At 35.4% G+C, this 27,615-nt stretch overlaps 1 protein-coding gene across 1 annotated transcript in view; it reads left to right on the top strand.

The window, feature by feature from the left end:
* Positions 1-448: 448 nt before the first annotated feature.
* The window catches only part of lmbr1 (limb development membrane protein 1), a 68,749-nt gene continuing 41,582 nt past the window's right edge, over positions 449-27,615 (top strand). The window contains exons 1-3 of the mRNA XM_067438596.1: positions 449-676; positions 24,445-24,517; positions 27,353-27,392. Of these exons, the coding sequence (XP_067294697.1) occupies positions 614-676; positions 24,445-24,517; positions 27,353-27,392 (176 nt within the window). The 5' untranslated portion in view covers positions 449-613. The remainder of the gene's footprint in view (positions 677-24,444; positions 24,518-27,352; positions 27,393-27,615) is intronic.

The raw sequence follows: 27,615 nt of genomic DNA, 5'->3' as shown, positions 1-27,615 counted from the left end.
AATAATGTAGACTAGGCTACTGCTATTAGTCTACATCTAACATGCAACAATTGGACCTGGTAAAATAAAGTGTTAACCATTTGTATTTTATTAGCCTATTGACTGACCAGGATGTTTTCCTCAGATGATTTCCCTGCCTTCGATCCAAGATGCCCCTGCACTCTTGTGACCCTACATAGGAGAAACGGTATAGAGAATAGATAAAAGATGGATGCGAATGGTTTCTTGGTGTTGGAAGCACAGTAAATGATACAGGTCTTTAGTGATAATTTATGTAACTTTGTTTAAATTATGTGTTTGGCCAAACGAGGAAAACATGCTCTCATGCTGAAATATGTCATCCTTTCAAATAGTTCTAGTCTGTTCTCAGTGACAGCTGTGCACCTGTGTGCATACGCCTTCCTGTCCTGTCGTGTGTCGCTGAATAATGACGCAACATATTTTTACTGTTTTGATCGTTTATTAGGCGCTGAGACGCCACTACTGTCAGGCAGTCAGTCAGTTGAGCTCTCTTCATCGCGATCTTATTATCCTATAGAGGCGTTTTCTCTTACAGCGAATGGACTCGCCACAAAAATGTGTTGCTAATGACTGTGTTTCTGCAATATGAAGAATGGAAGAAGACGATGTGACGATCAGAGAGCAGAATTTCCACAGCCAAGTGCGCGAGTACATCGTAAGTACAGAGACTGATGAAGTGTAACGTACAGCACACTGGCCGTGTTTGTTGCTCTTTATCGCATTTAGCCTCCATTGCGTATATTTCTTGAAATTAAAATATAAATTGGGTTACTATAATTAAAACTTTTGATAGTTTCTCTGCAGAAAATGTGCAGTATTTGAATGAGGTTCAGTAGGCTAGTTAGCTAGCCTGTTAGCTTGTCGTTAGCTATAATATTGAGCTCATTGACTCCTTTCTGTGGCATTTTATCTATTTTAATTTCAAACAAAGCCAAAAGCTGTGGTTAAGTTATTCGTTGTTGTCTGATATTGTATATATATGCATGGTGCTCCGTGAATGCTATGTTTTTGGGACATACATTGCAGAATTTTTAGGATTACAGCAGACTTAACGTTAACTGACCATTATGTGGTAGTTAGTTTGACCAGCTGAGTAATCCTTACTGTCTGCACAGACAGCTTGTTTACTGTTGTTGGTGTACACATAAGCTTTGCAGATTTGCAGTATTTATTTTGGGTGTCAGGATGTAATGTGTCTCTCCTTCCACCGTAAGCAAACCTGTTCTCATGATCTGTAAGTGATTAAATATCACGAAATAATCTGTCAGTGCAAACTGGCATGGCTGACTGAACAAATTTGCAGCTTTTGCTTGCAAGAACAGCCCGAAAACTGTAGGGGTTTCCCAGCTGCTGTCTCTCTGCCTTACAATGGCAAAACTGTTGAATTGCAAGTTAATAACTTGCCTCCTGTTTTAAATTGTTTAAACACTTTAAACGAGGCAAGTTAATCTTTAGAAAGTAAAGCAATGACATATGCATAAGATACGTAATTAAGTTTGGTTCACTGTTGCAGTTTTGACTTTTATTGTCATATTTTTTTAAAGTATATTTCATATACTGACCTTGACATTTTACCTTGCATTTAAGAGAGTCGTTTTTTAGGTGTGTAGAAGGGAGATAATTGTTATCAGCTGCAGTGCAGTAAGTATTCTCGGGACACACCAAGCCGGCGTCACAGAATTAGCGGCGATGAAAGCCAATTGTGTTGTTGCCCCACGTCTGCCTCTTGGCCAAAGAGCTCGGCTTGAACACACCAAAAGGACTAAAGGAAACCATCAACTATTGTGTGTTCTGCACCTGTGCATAAGTAAATATCTGTCTGTATAAGCAGTAGGGATGCACCGATATGATTTTTTTTGGGGGGCCGATATTTTAACAAACAGTTATTGGTTGATGACTCAACCGATATTTGTCACATGCCCTCTTATTTGAAATTGTCATTAAAATAGTGTTTTGATAATGTTTTAAATCAGCAAACTAAAAAACATTACACATTAATTTAGTTATAGCCTACGAGCTAGTTAGCAGTACAGTAGCATCTTTTAGCAGTACAAAGATTTGCACACTTTGCTTATAATCCCTGGTCTAGTCTGTTAAACTTGTCAGAAGTTCTCGTTTCTAATATGCCCTCATAGCCTATTTTTTCTCTCATCAAAACGGAATACCATCAGTGGTTGTACATCAAGAGCAGGGACAGTTTTTGTGCATTTTGTTTCGTGATCTGACCGGAACAAACAGAAAGTCCCTGCTAACGGCGTTAAGCGTTAGATTAAAACGCTCGTCTGTGTGAAGACTGCATGAGCCGCGAGAGAAATCTGCACCACTGATAACAGTGGCAACGAGCGCCAGATCACCTTTTATTTAACAAACAAATGAAATTATACTCTTCTAGTTAACCAGAGATGTTTTGTTTGTATTAGTTAGGTTCATCCGTGAAGCAAGATGTTTTAAAAAAGTGGTGGGGACATGTCCCACCTGTCCCACCCGCAAATTACGCCTATGAGTTTTAAAAATTGGTTGATTGACGCCAATCGGACGTTCATGTTTTTTTTTTTTCTGTCTATTTGAAAGTTAGGCTAATAAACATGTTGCATATACGGCCTGATTATGTCTTTTTTTTTTTTTTTAAAGTTACATAAACTGCTTTCAGGAGTTTTTGACCGGCATATCATCAAAATGTCCGGAAAACAAAACCTCTGCCGGTTACTTTGACCGGCACCATTTTTTTCTAGCGGAAACTCTGATATATATATATATATATATATATATATATATATATATATATATATATATATATATATATAATTTCAAATCTGTGATATTTTTATCTTTTATAAAAAGGGCATTTCCCCCTACTATTATTAAATATAGGCTATGCTTCAGGTTTCATTTTATATTGTTAAATTTGATAAATACATTAGATTAAGACATTATAAGGGCTGTTACCAATCAAATTAAATAATTTACACTGAAAAATAACAACTGCGTTAAATAATATTTAGATATTTGTAGTTTTGAGTAGACAAAAAAAAGAAATGTTGGAAAGAAATGTTTAAACGTGAAACTAAACCTCCAGTAGGTGGCAGCAGGTGGCCATCTTAATGAGCGAGTCATTGAGTCGTTCATTCAAACGCTGAATCGTTCAGTAGCACACTTGTTGCTGTGGGACGCCTTACGGTTCTGCAAATGAACGATTTTCGCTGCTAAAATAGAACAAAACACTCAATATTGCATCTAAAATGTAAGTGATGTTAAGTGAATGTTAGTGAATGTTAATTAATTGTTTATGAAACTGTCATATGAAAGCAGTGTCATTTTCAGTTGTGATGGTATTCAGGAAACAGCTTAAAAGCTCTAGTGTTGTAATTTCTCATCGAGGGGCTGCATGAGTGTCAACAGCGCGACCTTGTTATTGTCAGTTCATCATATATTATTATCCACCATTATCGATCACCACTTACACTAAATTAATGCACAATCATTCTTGCATTTTGGTGATTGCAAGTTATTTTTTGTTTTAATCAGGCTCTTGTCCGTCGGGCAAGTAAAATTCTCTTTTAACTTGTCCCTTCAAAAAACCCACCTGTCCCGGACAAGCGTTAATGTCGAGCCCTGTATTTGTTGGTCTTTTGTTGTTTGATAAACATTAAATCACAGACAGCAGCGCAGCAGGAATATTACAGTATAATCTTAGATTATGCAGCAGACATTATACAGCTCAGTGCCTTCATGCATGCAGTTTATTACAAAACCATCGCTTTGCCTTTTTCATGCTATAGCCGATATGCCGAAGGTTGTAAATTGATCAAAAATCGGACGATAAATATCGGCGGCCGATACATCGGTGCATCCCTAATAAGCAGGTATATTTTCATCATTCAAACAGGGAAACCGAAACTAGGACTGCATATATACAGCGTGATTTTATATTAAATTAAATTATTGAATTATCATTTTGCTCCAAATGTTGTACACATGGTATAGGAAATGTAAATTTAATTTTACTTTGCCATTTTACTTATTGAATATAGCAAATGCAAATAATATCGCTTATGCAAATTAAATATTGCTATCCATATGCTTTCTTAGCACTCGTAACTGACTATGTACAGTAAGGATAATACGTTTTTGAACACCCTGCTATTTTGCAAGTTCTCCCACTTAGAAATCATGGAGGGGGCTGAAATTGTCCACTGTGAGAGACATAATCAAAAAAAAAAAAAAAAATCCAGAAATCACAATGTATGCTTTTTTTTAAAAACTATTATTTGTATGATACATCTGCTAATAAGTATTTGAACACCTGAGAAAATCAATGTTAATATTTGGTACAGTAGCCTTTGTTTGTAATTACAGAGGTCAAACGTTTCCTGTAGTTTTTCACCAGGTTTGCACACACTGCAGGAGGGATTTTGGTCTTCTCCTCCACACAGATCTTCTCTAGATCAGTCAGGTTTTTGGCCTGTCGCTGAGAAACACGGAGTTTGAGCTCCCTCCAAAGATTCTCTATTGTGTTTAGGTCTGGAGACTGGCTAGGCCACACCAGAACCTTGATATGCTTCTTACAGAGCCACTCCTTGGTTATCCTGGCTGTGTGCTTCTGGTCATTGTCATGTTGGAAGACCCAGCCTCGACCCATCTTCAATGCTCTAACTGAGGAAAGGAGGTTGTTTCCCAAAATCTCGCAATACATGGCACATTTTCGATTCTTTCGAGAAGTAGCCTATTTATTTCCAATCACTAAACAAACCAATTCAGAAGGTGGTATGAAAGCATTTCAGACAAAACCGGACAAATGTAAATGTATCTGGTTGTTTAAACCACATGTGTACATTTTACTCCTGGCAAATGGTTAAAAATAAACGTGTGAGAGCGTGTTATGGGCTATATGTTGAAGTCAGATAGATATGACGGTGCTACTGCAGAACACATCGCTGCAAATGACCATAAATGTAACCTCAAATAATTCTTAGATTCTCAAATACACAATCATCTTCAATAAAAATGAATGAGACTAAATTATCTTACCAGTTCTTAGGTCACTCTTTCTCATATTGCGGTCTTTGAATTTGAAATGAGCTGCTGAATAAATTGCATCTTGACTCTTTTGCTTCCGTTGCTGTGAACTCCGTTAAAGGGATAGTTCACTTTAAAATGAAAATTCTGTCATTCTTTACTCACTCTCAAGTAGACATGTGCCGATTTTCGATAATGCGCTTTATCACGAAAATGAATATGGACGATATTGTTATTGTGGGCACTTTAAAATATCGTAAATAATAATTTATTAACAATTAATATTTTGTTTTATAATGCACTCAAGAATACTTTGCCCATCAACCGTATAAATGCTCAACACTGCTGTTCTGCGTCAAAGGGACACGTGCTCAGATATAAACAAGCCCAACGTGCGTCTGCACATGACTGAACCTGTGAAGGAGACGCGCTGCTGAAGTGCCGCTCAGTGACAGCAGAGGGCGCTGATGGAACGGCAGAATGCAGCAGTTACCCCGGTAACCCGCAAACAAACAAAACGCGTGTAGTTTTTAAAACAGCCATTCGTTTTTTGTAATCTCAATGTTGTTCATCACAGCACCAAATACTTAATACTTAAAGACTTAATAGGCTATTTATTTTCAAACTTAAACATTTTTATGTTTTAATCTGGACTACAACATGCCCTAATGATTAGAACTGTTCTAATTACTTGTTATTGTTCAGTAAAACTTTCAGACATACGACTTCATTAGTTAACATGTTAATTCATTAACAAACTGACAACGAAAAATACTTATAAATAATTAATTATTCTAAGTAATGTTAATTTCTTAGTTACTGTTTAATAATAATTAATAACTTTTTTAATGGACCAAAGATAAAACTAACAATGATCAGTATTTCTTAACTAACATTACCAAAAACATTATACTTTCTGTACCAAATGTAGCTATTCCTCAATCTTAGTTAATGCATTAAATAATGAGACCTTATTGTAATTTGTTACCTGTTGTTCTTTATAGCCTAATTCTTTTGCACTTTAATCTGTTTGAAACAGAAATACAGAACTGTATTTTTGGTGCATTATTGTATTTAAACATTCAATTATACTAAATTAGTTCTTAAAGCTGTTATGCTATGGCAACACTTTTTTTGCAACTTATTTCAATATCGTGATAATCTCGTATATCGTGATAAAAAGTCAGCAATTAATCGCAACGTGAAAAATTGATATCGGCACATGCCTACTCTCAAGTTGTTTCAAACCTGTATGATCTGTCATGAAAGGGTGAATGAATAGGCCAATTTTTACTGGTAACATAAGACATTTGGCATCAGAACCCACAAATATTCCCCCATTGCACTATTACACATTATATTCAACATTATATAGAGCTCCAGAGGTCACGTGACACATTCTGTTTACGACGCCATTTTGGCAGGCAAGAACAGCTGGCACCAGCATGAGTTTCAAGGCAACGGAGTTCACTGTGCACTTTAATTCGAACGACATAGACTTGTACATAGCAAAACTAAATAGATTATACATAACATCTAGGGCTGTGACGGTGGCAGGTTTTTTTTCCACCACCGCGGTGGTTTAGGGCTGTGCCGGTGAGCATGACAACCGCACCACCTTGGTGGCTGTAGCACCAAGGCTGTAGCCTTGGTGGTCGGCCAAACAATTGTTTTTTGTATGTAAATGCTGTTTTACGTGAATATTATGACACGTGAGGCACAACACTTTATTTACAAAATAAATATTAGGTTCACAGTTAAATGTTACCTCGCAGCCATAAAAAACATATCATTAATGCCAGCCGAGATGCTTCATTTACGTCTCTCATGATTTGATAAAATAAATAAGAGATTCCATGATCGCAAAAATGCAAAGCTTGAATTTGGCTCCCCTCACAAGTTACTTCTCTCATTCGGCATGAATGTTATGCTGCAAGGTAACATTTAATTGCGGACCAAGTATTTATTTTGTAAATAAAGTTGTGCTTCACTCGTGTCATAATATCCACGTAAAGCATACACATACAAAAAATAAATAAAAATGTTTGGCCGACCAACGCCGGAGCTATTCAGCCACCGCGGTGGTGCTACAAATGTTCACCGGCACAGCCTTAAAGCACCATTTGGTCAAACAAAAAACACTGCCACCGTGGTGCTTTTCACACGTCTCGATAAAGGGACGGATAGCTTTCCTCTCAGGACACCTGTTGTACCAGCTGTGCGCAAGTTACACAACTAGCCTATAGTTTTGACGTAAATGGGCACTTACAACGTTGAAGCACTATGCACTCCTAAATATTTTTGCGTTGCACAATTAAACTTAGTTGAAGCCTTTATATCTACTTATAAACTAAATACAGGGAGTGCAGAATTATTAGGCAAGTTGTATTTTTGAGGATTAATTTTATTATTGAACAACAACCATGTTCTCAATGAACACAAACTCATTAATATCAAAGCTGAATATTTTTGGAAGTTTTAGTTTTTAGTTTTAGCTATTTTAGGGGGATATCTGTGTGTCAGGGTGTCCGCGGGGTTTTAAAAAGTATTAAAAAGTGATAAATCCAAATTGTCAAATTTAAGGCCATTAAAAGTGTTAAATGTGGTCTCATAGGTATTATTTTTTTCCAAATTAGGTATTATTTTTTCAGACTATCAGGTGTCCTATTCTGATTGAAGTTCTATCTGCGTTTGCGTTAGTTCATTTAAATATGGGCTTTAGCATATTTGGGCACATAATCAAAGATCTTTCGTCTCTGTCTCAACGTATGTTTGACGCTGACGTCTTATTCAGTGGTCGTTCGGCATCATCTCAGAACACTAAAAATTAAAAAAAAATCAGTAGCTGTATTAATATCAGTAATAGGCTACTGGCCTTCATTCATAAAAAAGATGCCATTTAAACAAGTATTTAAAATATACTGTCTTTATGTTGTTTCTATATTAAGTTGATTAATTGTGAAATTATTATATTAAATAAATATATATAAAAATATATAAATATATTATATTAAAATAAATATATTAAAAACGTACAAAAACATTTTTTTTAATTGCGATTAATCACAGAAAAAATGTGTGATTAATTTCAACAACTTATCACAGTTATAGAAATGTAATATTTGGCACAGGTTTTGTTGTTGGGAAAAAAACACTAAATGATTTAATTGCTGAATTACCAATTATTAATTGAAATCAAATGTGTATGCAGTAATGCTTCTCTTTAACCAACCTTTGTAAATGTTGAGATCTATTTTACTGTGTCTGAATGATAACTTATAACAGATTTCCTCCTGGTGTCGATTCTAAATCTATTCTTTTTTGTATGTTATATATGTCAAAATCTGTGTAAATAATAGAAAGGTCGCTGATTAACACTTGCAATTCAGTGTCGTGATGGTTTTAAAAATATTCTGAAGGTAGTAAAAAGGTATTAAAAAGTAGTAAATTTAACTTAAGGATTGCTGTATATACCCTGGTGTGTGCAGGTGACTATTACTGTGCATAATTATTAGGCAACTTAACAAAAAACAAATTTATACCCATTTCAATTACTTATTTTTACCAGTGAAACCAATATAACATCTCAACATTCACAAATATACATTTCTGACATTCAAAAACCAAACAAAAACAAATCAGTGACCAATATAGCCACCTTTCTTTGCAAGGACACTCAAAAGCCTGCCATCCATGGATTCTGTCAGTGTTTTGATCTGTTCACCATCAACATTGCGTGCAGCAGCAACCACAGCCTCCCAGACACTGTTCAGAGAGGTGTACTGTTTTCCCTCCTTGTAAATCGCACATTTGATGATGGACCACAGGTTCTCAATGGGGTTCAGATCAGGTGAACAAGGAGGCCATATCATTAGATTTTCTTCTTTTATACCCTTTCTTGCCAGCCACGCTGTGGAGTACTTGGACGCGTGTGATGGAGCATTGTCCTGCATGAAAATCATGTTTTTTTTGAAGGATGCAGACTTCTTCCTGTACCACTGCTTGAAGAAGGTGTCTTCCAGAAACTGGCAGTAGGACTGGGAGTTGAGCTTGACTCCATCCTCAACCCGAAAAGGCCCCACAAGCTCATCTTTGATGATACCAGCCCAAACCAGTACTCCACCTCCACCTTGCTGGCGTCTGAGGCGGACTGGAGCTCTCTGCCCTTTACCAATCCAGCCACGGGCCCATCCATCTGGCCCATCAAGACTCACTCTCATTTGATCAGTCCATAAAACCTTAGAAAAATCAGTCTTGAGATATTTTTTGGCCCAGTCTTGACGTTTCAGCTTGTGTGTCTTGTTCAGTGGTGGTCGACTTTCTGCCTTTCTTACCTTGGCCATGTCTCTGAGTATTGCACACCTTGTGCTTTTGGGCACTCCAGTGATGTTGCAGCTCTGAAATATGGCCAAAATGGTGGCAAGTGGCATCTTGGCAGCTGCACGCTTGACTTTTCTCAGTTCACGGGCAGTTATTTTGCGCCTTGGTTTTTCCACATGCTTCTTGCGACCCTGTTGACTATTTTGAATGAAACACTTGATTGTTCGATGATCACGCTTCAGAAGCTTGGCTATTTTAAGACTGCTGCATCCCTCTGCAATATATCTCACTATTTTTGACTTTTCTGAGCCTGTCAAGTCCTTCTTTTGACCCATTTTGCCAAAGGAAAGGAAGTTGCCTAATAATTATGCACACCTGATATAGGGTGTTGATGTCATTAGACCACACCCCTTCTCATTACAGAGATGCACATCACCTAATATGCTTAATTGGTAGTAGGCTTTCCAGCCTATACAGCTTGGAGTAGGACAACATGCATAACGAGGATGATGTGGTCAAAATACTCATTTGCCTAATAATTCTGCACTCCCTGTATTCACGGAAGCCTCTGATCAGGAGTAACAATAACAGATAGAATAGGAGGCAGACTGAACTGCATCACGCTCTTGTTTTACATGATAGAAAACATGTGAATAGATTAACATGTTAGCGGTTAACACGACCCAAAACAGCGCGCCGCTGCGTCCGTAGGTCCGTGTTGTGTATGTAAAATAAAATCAGTCCTAATCAGGCAATGTAATTTCTGTTTTATTTATTTTTTCAATACTGTTTCAGTATTTATTTCTTGATCCTTAATTTAGTTTCAAATAGCCTAATTCTTGATGTTATTTATATATAAAAGCACCTATGTTATTCACGATTAAGTATCGTATTTAATGGGAACTTGTTTTTATCATTATTTACGTGAGGCAAAAGTAGTTAAGAATGAAGAATTAACTGAAATTCACAGCATTCAACAACTTAATACGATAAAAGTATTTCCCATTTGCTTTCTCCCACATGTTCTGGCATCCTGGTGCACATAAGCTGTCCATCATGTTGAAATAGTAAGGTTTAAACAGTCAGGTTTAAAATATGTTATAGATAGCAATGCTACAGCCGCTCTAGCGCTCCCCTGATTGCCTGCCAAAATGGCGGATTTAGGCTGTGTGACGTCAACCTCCGGAGCTCTATAGTAGTTTAATACAGTACTGATACAACCACATAGCAACTATTCACATATTGTCACTACTAGTATTCACAATATTGTTGCATCTTTGTATTGAAATATGTTGTGATACAGTATATTGTTACACCCCCAATTAGGCATTATATTTCAAGACCTTGTAAAAGTTTTGGATTGGCAAATGGCAATACTTTGGATTTGTCTTCCAGTAAAGCCCACATAACTTCTGTGCCTCACTCTACGAAGGGTTGTCAAGCATATTATTTATCTTAAGCAACTTGATGTAATACTGAGAAAATTCAATTGGAAGAAGACTGGAAGTTTCCTCCCTGTTGTGTCATATATTATATTTTGGGCTGTTGTGGCTTAATGGTTAGAGAGTCAGACTGAGTTTGATTCTCAAAACCAGTAGGAGAGTGAATGAACAGCGCACATTCAATACCGATGAAATCGCTCCCCGAGTGCCGTAGTGAATGGCTGCGAGTGCGTCCATGCTTTGCATTGTGTGTGTTCACAACTGAGTGTCTAGTGTGTTAAATGCAGAGGACAAATTGAGTATGGGTTACCAGACTTGGCATTCATGTCATGTCACTTTCACTTTTTCTTCACTTGTCGGAATGAAACGGCATGAGAAAAATGTAGGGCGGGAATTGATTGAATCGCAGGAAGTTGGGAGCTGCTAAAGAAATTGAGGCAGCTCTGAATGCCAGATTACAGTAAGTTGTGGAAGATATTTAGTCTCAGCCTCCACCAGAACCATGCCATTTTGAGCAGGACAGGAGGTTAACATTTTTAATTAAAGATTTCAAGGGATATGGATTTTAAAAAACATTTTATAATTAGCACGGCATCATTCTGTAAAAAAAAGAAAAAAAAGAAAGGTCCATTTTAATTTTATGTTTGGTGACTTTGGCCCGGTTTCACAAACAGGGCTTAGGCTGAACTAGGATTAGGCATTAGTTCAATTAGAACATTTAAGTAACTTTTATAAAGGTGCCTTAAAAAAAAACATTACTGGTGGTGGTGTGCATCTTAAGACACAACAATGGCACTGACATATTTGAACATGTATCATATCAGTTTCTTTCAATTTAAACTACTCAAACATGCATTTTAGTAAGCCTTTTCTGTGAAACTAGGGGTTTAAGTTTGAATGACGTCTTTGTATTAACAGGCCAGATCCTACCTTAACTCTGTTGTAGGTTTATTTTTATGGTTGCGCATTGCATGTATGTAATGCAGACCTCTGTTAGTGATCTTTAGTTCTGTGAGGCTACAAGCAAGGTGTAATATGAGTAAAAGTTCAAGCTTAACCAGCATGTCTACATACAGATCCATCAGTGTCTCTTAAAATACACCCCAGTGCTGATTGATAAAACAGAGGTAATACTTTATAATTTAGGCTAATTGGGCGTTACTGCTTAGATTTTTTTTTTATACAGGTAAGTCTTATCATTAAACGATATATAGTTGTTTTATACAAGGCTCAACTTTCTGTAGTCGGCCTATAGGTGTAATGCACCCAAACACACATTTATAAATGTAGGCCACCACAAATATAAATTATGTCATCAGCTACTCACCATCATTTGTTCTTTGTTTAACTTCCAAACACAAATTAAGATATTCTTTAAGAAACCTGAGGGATTTCTGTTCCTCCATTTTTAAAGTCAAATCCTCTCAAGCTTAAAGGGGTGATGAATATCCTGTAAGTTTCAGATCTGAAAACTTCCTTGTTAGTCAAAGAAAAGCTTTTATAGACACCAGTAGGGCTATAGTGATACTCTAATCTCACGATACGATGCACAATATTCAGTTCACGGTACGATATATACCACGATATTCAGCCAACCATACGATTCAATATAATCCGATACACTTAAAGTACAGACCAAAGGTTTGGACACATTACTATTTGTAATGTTTTTTAAAGAAGTTTCTTCTGCTCATCAAGCCTGCATTTATTTGATCAAAAATACAGATTTATATTATTACATTTTAAAATATTTGGTTTTCAAGTTATTATACTTTAAATTATCATTTATTTCTGTGAAGCAAAGCTGAATTATCAGGATCGTTACCCCAGTCCTCAGTGTCACATGTGGCATCCAGTCTATCACATGATCCTTCAGAAATCATTCTAATATTCTGATTTATTATGAGTGTTGGAAACAGTTCTTCTGCCTAATATAGTTGATGAATAAAAGGTTCAAATTAACTGCATTTATTCAAAATAAAAACATATTTTCAAATAATATAAATCTCCTTTACTATCATTTTTTTTTATCAAAAAAAGACTGACCCCAAATTACTGACCAGCAGTGTACATTCTTGTTACAAAAGATTTTTATTTTTAAAACATTTGCTTCTTTTTTTTTTTTTTTTTTTTTTACTTCATCAAAGTATTATAAAAAAGCATCACAGGTTATGAAAAAATATTAAGCAGCAGAACTGTTTCCAACTTGGAAAATGAATCATCATATTAGAATGATTTCTGAAGGATCATGTTACACTGAAGACTGGAGGAATGATACTGAAAATTCCCGTTTTGCATCTCAGAAATAAATGATCATTTAAACTAAGTATAATAAATTGAAAACCAATTATTTTTTGATTGATTTTTTTAATTGTAATAATATACCACAATATTACATTTTTTCTGTATTTTTTATCAAATAAATGTGGGCTTTACTATAAAACATTATAGTAATGTGTCCAAACCTTTGTCCTGTACTGTACATAATTTTCTGAAAGATTTAACGGGGACAGCGTGATTTTGAGTGTTCCATTTACTTGGATTTAATTAATTGAACTGAAAACTATAAACATCAATTACACAATATATTTCTCTGACTGGACAGAGAGTCAACAGCTTGCAAATGCTGGACAAAATTAATCAAAGATTTGTTGAAAAAATTTGTTCCATTTATTGAAACAATGCAAACTGTAGCTTACAAGCCTTTGAAAGTAAATAAAGTACAGTATAACTAAGGAATTTTCAAAAGTGCAGCAAGTGGCCTGTTCTGAACAGTTTCTTTGACAGCTTGTTTAGCTTGACACTGAACATATGAGGTAGCCAGTCTAGCCACCAGGTAAGTAAACATATAGGGCTGGGCATTGACACAAATTTCACAATTCGATTTCGATTCACAGCTTTCCATTCAATTCAATATCGATTATTTTGGATATATATCAGTACAATACATGGCAAATAAAACAAATCTCTGAACTAATATGGTAATTTGGGAGTCTGTTCTACATTAGCCTACTATAATATTGAAGGTAAAAATTAACTGATTTGTGTACAAACACTTAAATTATACTAAATTATGTTTAAAAAAATAATAGTTATAATATTAACTTTATAATTACATAATCATATTTTTTACTCCAATTAGTTTTTAAAAAAATATAAACATTTAAATGGTGGCTGTCAAAACTTGATACATGCATTAAATATTGAAGATAATGTGGTGCATATAAAAAGCTAAATATTCTCCAGAGTTTATGGACTGGATATGTTTTTTTTCCTGAGGTAAATATGACGTGACATTGTTTACAAGCCGTTTTACTTAACCGGTATCCTAAATCTTTATGGGGTTGAAATGCTGATTGAGCTATTCTTTGTGACATGATAGTGTTTTTGGTAAGTTGTCCTGTATTTTTTAACACAGTTTCAGATTCTCATTCATGTTTATCATCCAAGTATTTTATATATATATATATATATAATATATTTTAGTGTTTGTCAAAAATATCGATATTTCGATATATATCGATACTGAAATATCTGAAACGATACGATTCTCAGTTTTTACAGTATCGATACCAGCTGTGCTCTCCTCTCCGACCGAAAGCGAGTTGACACACACCGGCATATTCTCACTCAGCCCGGTTAACCTCTGAGCAAGGCGAACGCGCGTTCTGCTTGACTTTTTCCTCATGACAGTGTGTTAGTGTTAGTGTGTGATCGGTCTGAATTTCGCGCGGGATTGCACATAAATTAATTCTACTAATCCCCGCAGATGTCGTGCTCACATCTGAAGCGCACACACATAGCCTACCGTAATAAAGCCGCCTCTGACATGATACAAGTGCAAACATTTGCTTCTTTTTCCAGCATATTATTGGTCAAATACACTCAAAGAATAATCAGTGCACAAATGTAAGAGTATTAACGTAAACACAGTCGCAAACAGTTCAGGAAGAAATGAAGAACGAGTAACAGGAACAGTGTTTAGGATCCATGCGTCCGTTAGTCTTAAAGGGACCGCAGTCATTTGTTATTCAAACTACAAAAAGACAAACGATCAACTGCTCTTGACTGATCAACTTGTGTAACTTTAATAGTTTCATCTGTACGCTATTGAATTTTTTACAAAGAACATTATCCAATGTTGTTTTAAATGTAATTACTATGCATTTTTTAATTCAGTTTCTTATCTGAATGTTAGACCTACCTGAAAAAATAAAGCAGTCTATTTCATTTGTATCTTCTATTCTATTGCATTTATTTGTGCTATTGTTTGTAATCTGTTTATTTGTTCTTATTTAATTACTGTTTACTCGTCTTTTTAAATTCAATTTACCATTCGAAATCAAGCTTTCGTGTGCTGTGTGTAAGCTATTGCAACACAATTGTTACCCCATTGTAAAAAATACATTGAGATAGCAAAAATTTTTGAGATAATTTTAATAGTAATTGATCAATTGATCAATAATTGTTCAAATCAAAATGATGCCCAACCCTAAGGAACATGCTGGCCACATGAATTTTTAGTAAAAAATAAGAATGAATAATAACAAGTTCTGTTGTCATATTAAGCATCTTATCTTTTTTTTTTTTTAACTGTGGTATCGATTTAGTATCGATAATTTAGTCTGGTATCGTATAAAAGTCATAATTTTGGTATCGTGACAACACTAATATATATATTATATACAGTAATATATATATATATATATATATATATACAGTATTGTTCAAAATAATAGCAGTACAATGTGACTAACCAGAATAATCAAGGTTTTTAGTATATTTTTTTATTGCTACGTGGCAAACAAGTTACCAGTAGGTTCAGTAGATTTTCAGAAAACAAATGAGACCCAGCATTCATGATATGCACGCTCTTAAGGCTGTGCAATTGGGCAATTAGTTGAATTAGTTGAAAGGGGTGTGTTCAAAAAAATAGCAGTGTGGCATTCAATCACTGAGGTCATCAATTTTGTGAAGAAACAGGTGTGAATCAGGTGGCCCCTATTTAAGGATGAAGCCAACACTTGTTGAACATGCATTTGGAAATGTGGAGGAAAATGCTGAGGAAAATGGGTCGTTCAAGACATTGTTCAGAAGAACAGCGTACTTTGATTAAAAAGTTAATTAGAGAGGGAAAACCTATAAAGAGGTGCAAAAAATGATAGGCTGCTCAGCTAAAATGATCTCCAATGCCTTAAAATGGAGAGCAAAACCAGAGAGACGTGGAAGAAAACGGAAGACAACCATCAAAATGGATAGAAGAATAACCAGAATGGCAAAGGCTCAGCCAATGATCACCTCCAGGATGATCAAAGACAGTCTGGAGTTACCTGTAAGTACTGTAAGTACTGTGACAGTTAGAAGACGTCTGTGTGAAGCTAATCTATTTTCAAGAATCCCCCGCAAAGTCCCTCTGTTAAAAAAAAGGCATTGGCAGAAGAGGTTACAATTTGCCAAAGAACACATCAACTGGCCTAAAGAGAAATGGAGGAACATTTTGTGGACTGATGAGAGTAAAATTGTTCTTTTTGGGTCCAAGGGCCACAGGCAGTTTGTGAGACGACCCCCAAACTCTGAATTCAAGCCACAGTACACAGTGAAGACAGTGAAGCATGGAGGTGCAAGCATCATGATATGGGCATGTTTCTCCTACTATGGTGTTGGGCCTATTTATCGCATACCAGGGATCATGGATCAGTTTGCATATGTTAAAGGGGGGGTGAAATGCTGTTTCATGCATACTGATCTTTTTACACTGTTAAAGACTTGGAATCCCATACTAAACATAGACAAAGTTTCAAAAGTTAAGGTGGACGTTTGATGGGAGTATTTCTTTGTCAAAAATACTACTTCCGGTTAGTCATAAGTTTCGGCAAGTTTTTTGAGATCATGCGTCCCCTTTGACGTTAATGGGGGCGGAATTTCCTTGTATGGGCCTTACGGACAATTCTACCGGAAGCGCGTGAGAGAGAGAGAGGGAGAGAGCGAAAGTAACAGGCTACGCCCATCAAAGCGCTGGCTTGTAGGATGCTCCACAGGTGATGTGCACATAACAATGTCACCAAAAAAGTGCGTTTTTGGTTGCCAGACCAAGACAGTCCTGCACAGATTCGCCAAAAACCCCGCGTTAAGGCAACAGTGGATGTAATTTGCTTTTCCGGATCAGCAACTGAGTTGCGCGAATGTTTATATCTGTTCGCTGCATTTCGGTGCCGACTGTTTCATAAACAAGGCCCAGCTCGACGCCGGATTTTCCCAATCGCCTAATGCTGAATGATGGAGCAGTCCCAACGTTAGAAGGGTGAGTGAGACTGCTTCAAATGTCTGTGTTTTTTTTAGTCCGCTTACTGTCTACACAAACCACGCGTAAACACACAAACACACGTGCACAACTGCACTTCCCACATGTACACCTTCAAAGACAAAAATACGACGATATAATTCAAGTATAAATATGTAAATAACACAAGCCGCTAAGCATATTATATAGTTAGTGTATAACTTATACCACATAGAGACGTCCTGCTCTAGTCGTTTTTGCTGCTGCTCCTGTTCAACTGCAGCCTCTGGGTCTGATTCCGGATCATAGATGTATGGCTGTATCTGATTAAAAGCCATATTTTTATTTTGAATAAAGTTTTTTTCCCGCGACGCACTCGACTCAACATAGCAGCAGCGAGCACACGTCATTATTTAGCTCCGCTCACACGACACGCCCCCACCCGCTCTGCTTTTTTCGGAAAGACTCGGAACAGCGCATCTTTCTTATATAATTATTAAAAAAATAAAGACTTTTCGGAGATATGCAGGATGCAATGCTACTCTATAGGTACTCAAGATTGACACTGACTGAAACTGAGTGTTTCACCCCCCCTTTAAAATACTTGAAGAGGTCATGTTGCCCTATGCTGAAGAGGACATGCCCTGAAATGGTTGTTTCAACAAGACAATGACCCAAAACACACTAGTAAACGGGCAAAGTCTTGGTTCCAAACCAACAAAATTAATGTTATGGAGTGGCCAGCCCAATCTCCAGACCTTAATCCAATTGAGAACTTGTGGGGTGATATCAAAAATGCTGTTTCTGAAGCAAAACCAAGAAATGTGAATGAATTGTGGAATGTTGTTAAAGAATCATGGAGTGGAATAACAGCTGAGAGGTGCCACAAGTTGGTTGACTCCATGCCACACAGATGTCAAGCAGTTCATTTTAAAAAACTGTGGTCATACAACTAAGTATTAGTTTAGTGATTCACAGGATTGCTAAATCCCAGAAAAATAAAAAAATGTTTGTACAAAATAGTTTTGAGTTTGTACAGTCAAAGGTAGACCCTTTTTTTTTTGTTTTGAACACACCCCTTTCAACTAATTGCCCAATTGCACAGCCTTAAGAGCGTGCATATCATGAATGCTGGGTTTCATTTGTTTTCTGACAATCTACTGAACCTACTGGTAACTTGTTTGCCACGTAGCAACAAAAAATATACTAAAAACCTTGATTATTCTGGTTAGTCACATTGTACTGCTATTATTTTGAACAATACTGTATATATATATTTTTTTTGATTTGTGTAATTTAAATATTACACTTTAATCGTATTTATAGATACAAACTTAATAAAACAAGCAATGATGAATGGTTAGCTCAAAATGTATCTGTATGTGCGATGTATTCAATTCAGACAAACAAACTCATCTCTCGCGTTTGCTCATGTTCTAGCGGCTACTCCTCCGTGTGATGTATTGTAGGGGTGTCAACAATAATCGATTCGGCGATGCATCGCGATGCGGGGTATGAACGATTCAGCATCGATGCGGCAAAGTGCCATAATCGATTATGTCACTGTTTATTTTCTGGCGGATGATAAAGTTGTGAAGTTTCAAATACTTCCGGTTCCGGGCGCAATTCACCTTTATTCCACAAGGTGGCAATGTCTGATACCCAATGATGAAGTGACGTTTCACTCATAGTTACCTCTGACAGAAAACGAAACAATAATTATAATCTGCAAAACTTGAAATGGGTTAGTGATTTACTTCAGAAAGCAAGTACTAAACACAATCATATGTTAGTGTTACTGTCTCTTGATGATGGATGTGGTCAAGAAGCTGTCAGTGATCAAAATATTGATTTTGAAGACATTGAAAATGAGTTTGGAGAATATGCTGGAGATGGCGAATATGAGGCAGATGCTGAATATACTGGTAAACGAGCTCTGACGAGGACAGATGATGGTATTAAACATCTGCTCAGACTGAATCCTTCCAAGCTCCAAAAGGTAACGAAATAGGTTTTATTTTATTCTTCTGTAGCTGTTACTCTAAAATCAGGAGTTTTATATATTATCACGACAGGTAGAGGTCTATCCATGTTAAATATAGATCTGGGTCGCTAACGACCTGAATATGTAAGAATGTTTGGTGAAACAGTCATGCATTTAAGGGTTAATTGCATTTTATTTAATTTTATTTAATTACATTTTATTTGATTTAATAACTTTTATGTCAAAGATATAGGAGACACATAGCAGCCAATACAATCTGTTGTTTAATATCTGCTTGTATTGCCTCATGACTGATGAAAAATTTGCTTTGTGTGCAGTAGAATTTTGATGCATCACAATGCATCATAGAATCGAATTGAATCGAATTGTTACCTGGTGAATCGTAATCGAATCGAATCGTGAAGGCAGTGCCAATGCACACCCCTAATGTATTGTCAACCCTGGTTTAGGTTAAGAAATGTAATGTCGCCAAAAGTTTTTTTAAAAGTAACCTTCAGTGTAGCTTGGTAGCAGTGTAACACTAAGGATTTGATTTTGTGATGATTGGGTGCGGATGGATGGTTTGTTTTTAACAGACGATTCGGTGAAATTAAAGCTGATCCACGCATCTCTAGTATGCCCATCTCTACTCTTGTTCTTATTTTAAGTGTTCTTCCTGTCCATTATTTTTAGCTTCTTACAAAAGCCACAATGCCTCCAGAAGACAGTATGTATGCTTAGGCTAAGTCATAACCTGAGCTGAAGCTGAAACATGAAAGTTAATTTGCACAACATAAATAAAATGTTTAGGCATTATTGTTATTTATATTACTATTATTTTGGTTTATTGGTTGTAGGTTAAGTTTTAGATTGAATTATGTTTACCTTTTTTAAGTAATTTTAAATAGATTTTTATATGTCAATTGTATGCATTAAAATTGTTTAGTTTCACAGTTATTAAAGGTGCCTAGAATGAGTTGAAATATGTTAAATGGTTCTCTTATATCTACAGGGTATGTGGCTTATTTAAGGGCAAAAATTGTCGAGATACAGTTTTACAGGTCCATTTACAATCCTATAAATTGTCCCTAGGATGTAATGCTCTGTTTTTGCCTTATTTGGAAGAGTCATTAATATTAAAATTAGAGCTCTTCTCTGATTGGCTTATTTTAGCAGCTCACAGCAGTTCAGTTGTTCAGCAAATCGTCTCGTGAGTCCTGAACGTTCTGACAGAACACAGACCGACTGAATGACACTTTAAGCAGAACTTCTCAAATGGAGATTGCTAAAATGCAGCTTGTTTGTTTATTGGTGTTTTCAGATCATCCGCGCGCAAGAGAGCACAAGTGCATATGGTTGCCAGGTTGTACATGTTTAGGTAAAACACCGGATAGTATACTTGTTCTTTTCACAGAAAAGCTTTGTTTGGAGGATTTAAATTACTGAAATCTGGCAACCGCACAAACACTCTTCATTCCTCTCAATCACAAAACCAGTGATTTTAGACTCGTCTTTTTTTCGTCAAAGATATTGCATGTTAAAATGTTAAAATAATATTACCCTTTGTCATTAGACACACTATTTAGTTTTGTATGGTACTTGGTGTTTCCTGTTGTTACTGTACTAGCATCTTGCATTATCTAGACAATGCTGTCTCTCCAAGAAACTTTCAATTTAATGAAAAAAAAATTGTTTAAACAGTCAATAAGTGAATAAAATTGCTACTTATTGCTTGCAGGAATATGGCTGTAGTTGCCCCTTTCTTCAGTTAAAGACGCTGAGTGAAGCTTGCTTGAAATGGGCCGAACAAATGAACGATCTTGAATTACATTGTTGTGGTATCCAATTATAAACATCAACGATGACTGTTGACATTTTTTATCTGTGGGAAGGAAGGGTATGACAAGTCCTCACGTCCCCTGCACAGCCTGGAACATGACATTTGTGTCCATGAGAGCTGCCGTTTTCGCTATCCTCGAGTGTTGCTTGTTTACCTGCAGTCCCGATGATTCGTCTCCGTAAGTTCCGCCTGACAATGAACATAATTGGACAGATGCAAATGTTGGGACGTACATATAAATGATCCCCAACGCTTGCGTCACGGTTGGCCTTATGTTAGGAAGCACTTATTTTTTCGAGTTTTTTTTCATGCACAAGATTGAAGGAGGAGGCAATGGTGTTTGAGACTCACACTCACAGTATGTGATGTCCATGTACTGAACTCTTGTTATTTCACTATGGCAAGGTAATTTAATTTTTCATTCTAGGGCACCTTTAATGAATGCAATTTCAGCAATAAAACAACATTTTTCTAAAAAGAAAACGAATTAGATGTTAATTTTAAGATACCGGTCTTATTTTCTCTATATTTAGCATTGCTCTTTAATAAAGAAAAAAAGTCATTATTATCCGATTAATCGACCGATTAAGCGCTAGATTAATCAATTACAAAAATAATCGATAACTGCAGCCCTTTTTTATATGATGAATATATTAAACACAGAATTAAGTCAAAGCGCAAACATACTTTAAATCACCAGATTACATTTATTTTTAGTAGTATGATAATTCAAAGCAATTTGGATGGTTCATTCTTACATACTGCATTAATAGCAGGAGAGGAGGGGCACAGCGAGCATGGGGAGAGAATGCTGCCTGCATTAAGTGTGAGTAATGCGTGAGGGGGAAAAAATTTACGTTTACGAAGTTTCAGTGACATGACATTAATAATCTTATTATAGAATCATACAGCGACTGTACATAATGTTTAATATAATGTGAAATAATGCACTGGTGGAATTTTTGTGGGCCCTGATAATACACAAATAATAATAAATAAAAAAGTACAAAAATATATATATTGGATACATATATCGTGCCGTGAGTTCAGTATTGAAATAATCATTATAATAATCGAAATAATCGTTATGTCGATTTTAATGGATTCTTATTTTTACGAACCAATATTTTAGATTAAGTTCCAAGAAATTTGATTAGGCCTAGTTTATCCTGTTTTCAGTTGATGAATGAAAGGAACATTGTAGCCCGCCTCCCATCCAATAAATCACAATAAACTTTGTGCTTTGAAATCTGAGACTTTGTTTCATAAATAATAGTATAATAAAAAAAAATAATAGTAACAAATTAGGTTCATTTTTTTACAAAAAAAGAAAAAAAAATACCATTTTGGCATTGTGGCGTCTAAGAAGAAAAGGTTCTATATAGAACCTTAAAAGGTTCTATCGGCGCTATGTATTTGGAACCCCTAAAAGGTTCACTGCAAAAAATGCTTTTCTTACTTGGTATTTTTGTCTTGTTTCTAGTCCAAACATCTAAAAATTCTTAAAACAAGAAGTGTTTACCAGACAAGCAAAAGTAATTGTCTTGTTTTTGGAAAAATAGCTCAGAATGAAAAGTTTTTGCTTAAAATATGCAAAATAATCTGCTAGTGGAGTAAGTAAAATAATCTTAAACCAACATTATTATACTTACCCCATTGGTAGATAATTTGGCTTGTTTTAAGCAAAAACTCTCTTAATTTTGAGTTATTTTTCCCCAAAACAAGACAATAATTTGTATTTGTCTAGTAAATGTTTCTTAATGTAAGAATGTTTAGATATTTAGACTAGAAACAAGACAAAAATAGTAAATAAGAAATGCATTTTTTTGCAGTGTTCTATATAGAACCCTTTTTTAAGTGCCAAAGGGGTTCTTTCTTGTCATTATAGAACCTTTTTAGCATAAAAGGTTCTTTGGAGTATACTCAACTATACTTTTATGTAGAACCTTTTAGGGGTTCCAAATATGTATAGCGCCGATAGAACCTTTTCTTCTAAGAGTGTGGCGCAGCTCAGCTCAAGAGTAGCGGATGCGCGGAGCGCACATGAACTGATCTTCTCTTTCAACTAAATACCAGTTACAGTGGGAAATAAACATGAATGAGCATCTAAAAGTGTGTTAAAAGATACAGGACAACTAATTGAAATCCATATAACGTCTCATGTAATCGCTCAACCAGTGTTTCAAAACCGCAGAAGGGGGTCAATAAAACAGCTTGTAAACAATGTTAAATAACGTCACATTTACCTCCGAAAAACATATCCAGTGTCCTTAAACTTGTTAGTCAGCTAGAAAAAAAATAGAGAGGAGCATTTTGTTAAATTTAAGCACCATATTACATAGGCTATTCGTTATAATTTTTAATGTTCTTCGATATTTAATGCATGTATTAATAAATCTGGCATGTTTTTATGACAGCCAACATTTAAATATATTTGGGGAAAAAAACTAATTGGAGCAGAAATATGATTGTGTAATTGTAAAGTCAACAATATAATTTGTTTTTAAGCATCGAGTGTATTTTAAGTGTTTGCATTCAAATCAGTTAATTTTTACCTTCAATATTATAGAAGTCTAATGTAGCCTAGTCTACAACTGAATCCCATAAATTTACAGCATTAGGTGAGATTGAGAAAATTTGCCATGAATTTGCAGTTTGATTAGTTTCAATTCAATATTGATTATTTTGGATATCAGATACAATAATCTGATATATATCCAACATAATCAGTATTAAATTGAAACTAATCAAATTGTAAGCTTGTGAATCTAAATCAAATCGATTTGTGAAAAACAAAACAAAAACAGGTTTAAATGAATGACTCAATGAATCATTAATGAAGTATTACACAGAAACATTTTGTGTTTGAAATGGGATAACAGACCGGTTGATTACACTTGAATTACTTTTAAATGTTTAATTTTTACTTCTAAAATGTTTGTTACATGAGTTTAAATGTTGTAAAATGACTGTTATTATTTACATGTCAAAACAGTAATATATGCTGTAACGTTATTGCTGTACTCGTCGACAATAAAGACCATGTCATGTATAAGTGTGTTTGTGTGGACTGTGGAGTATTTTACAAAGGTTTAGAAGAAATTAAAGTTATACTATACAAGTTAGTAATACTCATAAATAAAAGCTGTTCATATTAGTCATAAATATTGGTTTTTAAATGCTTTTTACCCAATTTTTTCTACTTAATTGAATTTGTTAATGTAACAAATGCAGTTACTCAGATCTACTTAATTTTTTTACTTACATTTACTCAGTTCTTATGGTATAATTGATTTCACTGCTTTAAAATGTACACAATTTTTTTTAGTGTAAAAATGTTTCACCAAAGAAATTGAGTAAATCATAGTATAAGAGTGTACTTTATGTGTACACAAGAATATGTTGAAAGGATGAGTATGTCCTCAGTCAGAAGATGCTCAGTCTTTAGGTTCTACTACTTTTTAGTTAAATGGGCAATGAAAAGTGTACAATGTAAAAACCCCTGCAGAATATCAGTGTTCATCTCTTTCATATTTTCTAGGTCTGCTTCCTCCTGTTTGCAGTACTGTACATTGTATCGTACTGTGTCATCTCACGCTACAAGAGGAAAAGCGGTAAGTATATGACTAATCAAACTGTTACACCATACACATGCAGTTGTATTTATAATATCTGCCATTTTAGAGTTTAGTAGAAAAACTATTTATAAATACAGCTTTTCACTTTTGAGATATTCTAGGATTTTATAGATAAGTTTCCATAAAAATGGGCCAATTGGACCGATTTTAAGTGTGACCTGCCGATTTTCTTTCAAATAACTTTAATCGACAGCATATACAAACGAAAATTAACTTTTCTGTAATGAAAAAAATTGTATTTTCATAAAAAAACAAGTGATAAGACAGTAATTAGAACAAATAAACAAATTTCAAACAGCACAAATAAATGCAATAATATAAAGAGAAATATTAAATAAACACAAATATATTTATTTGTTTACAATATTATGGCCCTATGAAAGCTTTTTTTTTTTTAATTTTTTTTTTAATTTTTTTTTTTTACAGAAATTCTGTGTTGTATATTTTAGTTTTTCTGGTAATAAAATGAAGGCATAAACATTAATATATTTTTAATCTAATGCAATTTAAATAAACCCTTCAATTTTTGGGGGGTTAACAAGTGCCAAAGATTGGATCTCTCAAAAAGTGTGTGATTTATTCCTTTAAAAATAAAGTTTTAGTAATGATTGTTATAATTAGTAGTTGTAATATTACATTAAGACATATATTATACTGCATAATAGTAATACAATAGTACATAGTACTATACAATAGTAACATATTTCTGTCACAAATTAAGCTTTTATTTTGGCGTTTTGCAGTGAAGATCTCTAGTTTCTGTGTGTGTATATGATATAACAATAGTTTTACTCAAATCGTACGGTAAAATGCTCATTAAATGACTCTCAGTGCTTTGGAGATAGTTCATGTCTTAATATAGTAACACTGTGAGCGTCACACGTGCTTTGTGTGTGTTAGCGTCTGCTCCTGCGCCATTCATTCATAAAAAAAGACAGCATAAATGTATCTTTCACTGCCTTTGGTATCCCACAATCCTGTGCTTTCCGTTCTGTAACAGCTGAGCTAGAAGAAAAGAAATGTCATCCAAAATTTGCGTTTGCTGGTCATTGTGTGTAAATGTACAATTTTGACCAATATTTTCCACTTCTGATGTAATTTCTAGTGAGAAATTAAATAGTGAAATTAAATAATTCTAGTGTAGTAATTCAATATTTGTTTAGTTCTCACCAAACCCCTCTCTATTTTGCTGTAGATCATTGAACTGTTACACTGCCTTACAAGTCTGTCCGAGACTGTAAGTCTGTCCAGTAATGTTTTGTGAGGTGTCTTCAAGCACAAATACTGCCTTACAAGTCATTGCATGTCTCAATCAGCTCCCTAGTTCAGTAGTCAGGGCACTGATCAGGACATAAGTCAATGGGCTGACTCCCTGGTCAGTGCCTGACTACTGAACTAAGGAGCTGATCGAGACGCACCCATTGTTAGCGAGGCAAAAAGTCAACAGACTAGGTTATAGGACGCAGCCTACAGAAACATGTAGGATTCATATTTAAATAGTCTTTCAGTTTAATATTCACAGACACAAGTCCTTGAAGTTCCTCATTATACAGAAAATGATGTTTTTATTACTGAGCCCGATCTGTGTTTTCCCCTTATATAGATCACACACGCTTTTACTGTGAGCTGGAAACCTGTGGGGATTAGTAAAATGATGTGCAGTACATGCATTAGTTAACCAGAGCAAAATAGACGAGTGGAGTGAGTGAGAGGACATGCAGCTTACATTGCTGCCAGTGCCGCTGTCAACAAAAACCGGCTCAAAATATGTAAAACATGAGACTGACCGGCTGGTCAAGCGGAAAATCTACCAATTCCGATCCCTGACCGGTCGATCGGTGCATCTCTAGTTTTCCTATCATATGATTGACTTTCACATGTTGATGATATCCTGTGAGTTCTTCAGATTTAGATCAAATTCCTAGATGACAAAATAACAATTTGATTGCTTGCTTGCACACTTTTAAGGGGTTTACACCTTTTATAACTCAAACTAAGCAACACCTTATTGTAATGTTCTGAGGTATGCACATTCCCTCCAACCTTTCTGACACAAACAGTTATGATGACAATATTAGTTCTTGAGCAGGTCACATTAACCCCTGTGAAGTGCATCGGTCACATAAAAAATAATCTTAATCCCTGTGTCTTAATAAAAGAACAGATGAGCTGAGGTGCTGTTGTGAAGCATGACTGTAAAGCTATACGACCCCAGGCTTTTCAAGAAGTCAGTATAGAGTGGTGCAGGTATGACATCAGAACCCGGAAGAATAATTCTCAAAGGGGCCAGCGCTGAATTAGACCGGGTGATATTCCGGGTGATTGTCATACCTGCACCACTCTGATTCTTTTCTTTGCTTTCTGTCTTTTGTCCATCTCTCACCTTTCTTTTTTTCAATCTGATTCTCTCCACAATCCCCATTACTCTCGAACCTGCTTTGATTCTTGACAGCGTCCATCTGGCCGATTCATTGTGAAGGTTTATTCATATGTTTGTGATTTATGATGAACCAGCTTTCATGTAGCTTTCAGTGAAATGAAGAGTGATCACGCTTTAGACTTATTAGACCATCTGTCACGTGTCTGTGTCCTCTGTAGCTAGAGCTTTTTGTCGCAAGTTCACAGTAAAGGACTTTACACTAGATTTAAAAAACAGATGGCTTACACTTTTTAATGAATAAAGATTGCCAGACATCATAGCATTAAAGCACTAGAGGAACATAACCTTTATCAAAAATTGCAAAACCAATGACTTTGCATCTGTGTCCGGTTCATTGGCTGATTTTTATGTTGTTCTTTTATGCCTGTCAGATGACCAAGAAGATGAGGATGCCATTGTCAACAGAATATCGTAAGTATAGTAATGTTAAGAGCCATTCTTTATGGTGCGCTAAAAGAATCCTGCTATATCAATATCACTGAAACATTTAATTAACATCATAATGCATAAATAATAGCATGCTTTTTTACTCACTTTTTTATTTTGTTTCCCTTCTTTCTTTCTTTCTTTCTTTCTTTCTTTCTTTCTTTCTTTCTTTCTTTCTTTCTTTCTTTCTTTCTTTCTTTCTTTCTTT

Source organism: Pseudorasbora parva, chromosome 1, assembly GCF_024679245.1.
Source record: "Pseudorasbora parva isolate DD20220531a chromosome 1, ASM2467924v1, whole genome shotgun sequence".
NCBI lineage: Eukaryota > Metazoa > Chordata > Actinopteri > Cypriniformes > Gobionidae > Pseudorasbora > Pseudorasbora parva.
This window is presented reverse-complemented; position numbering and strand designations above follow the sequence as displayed.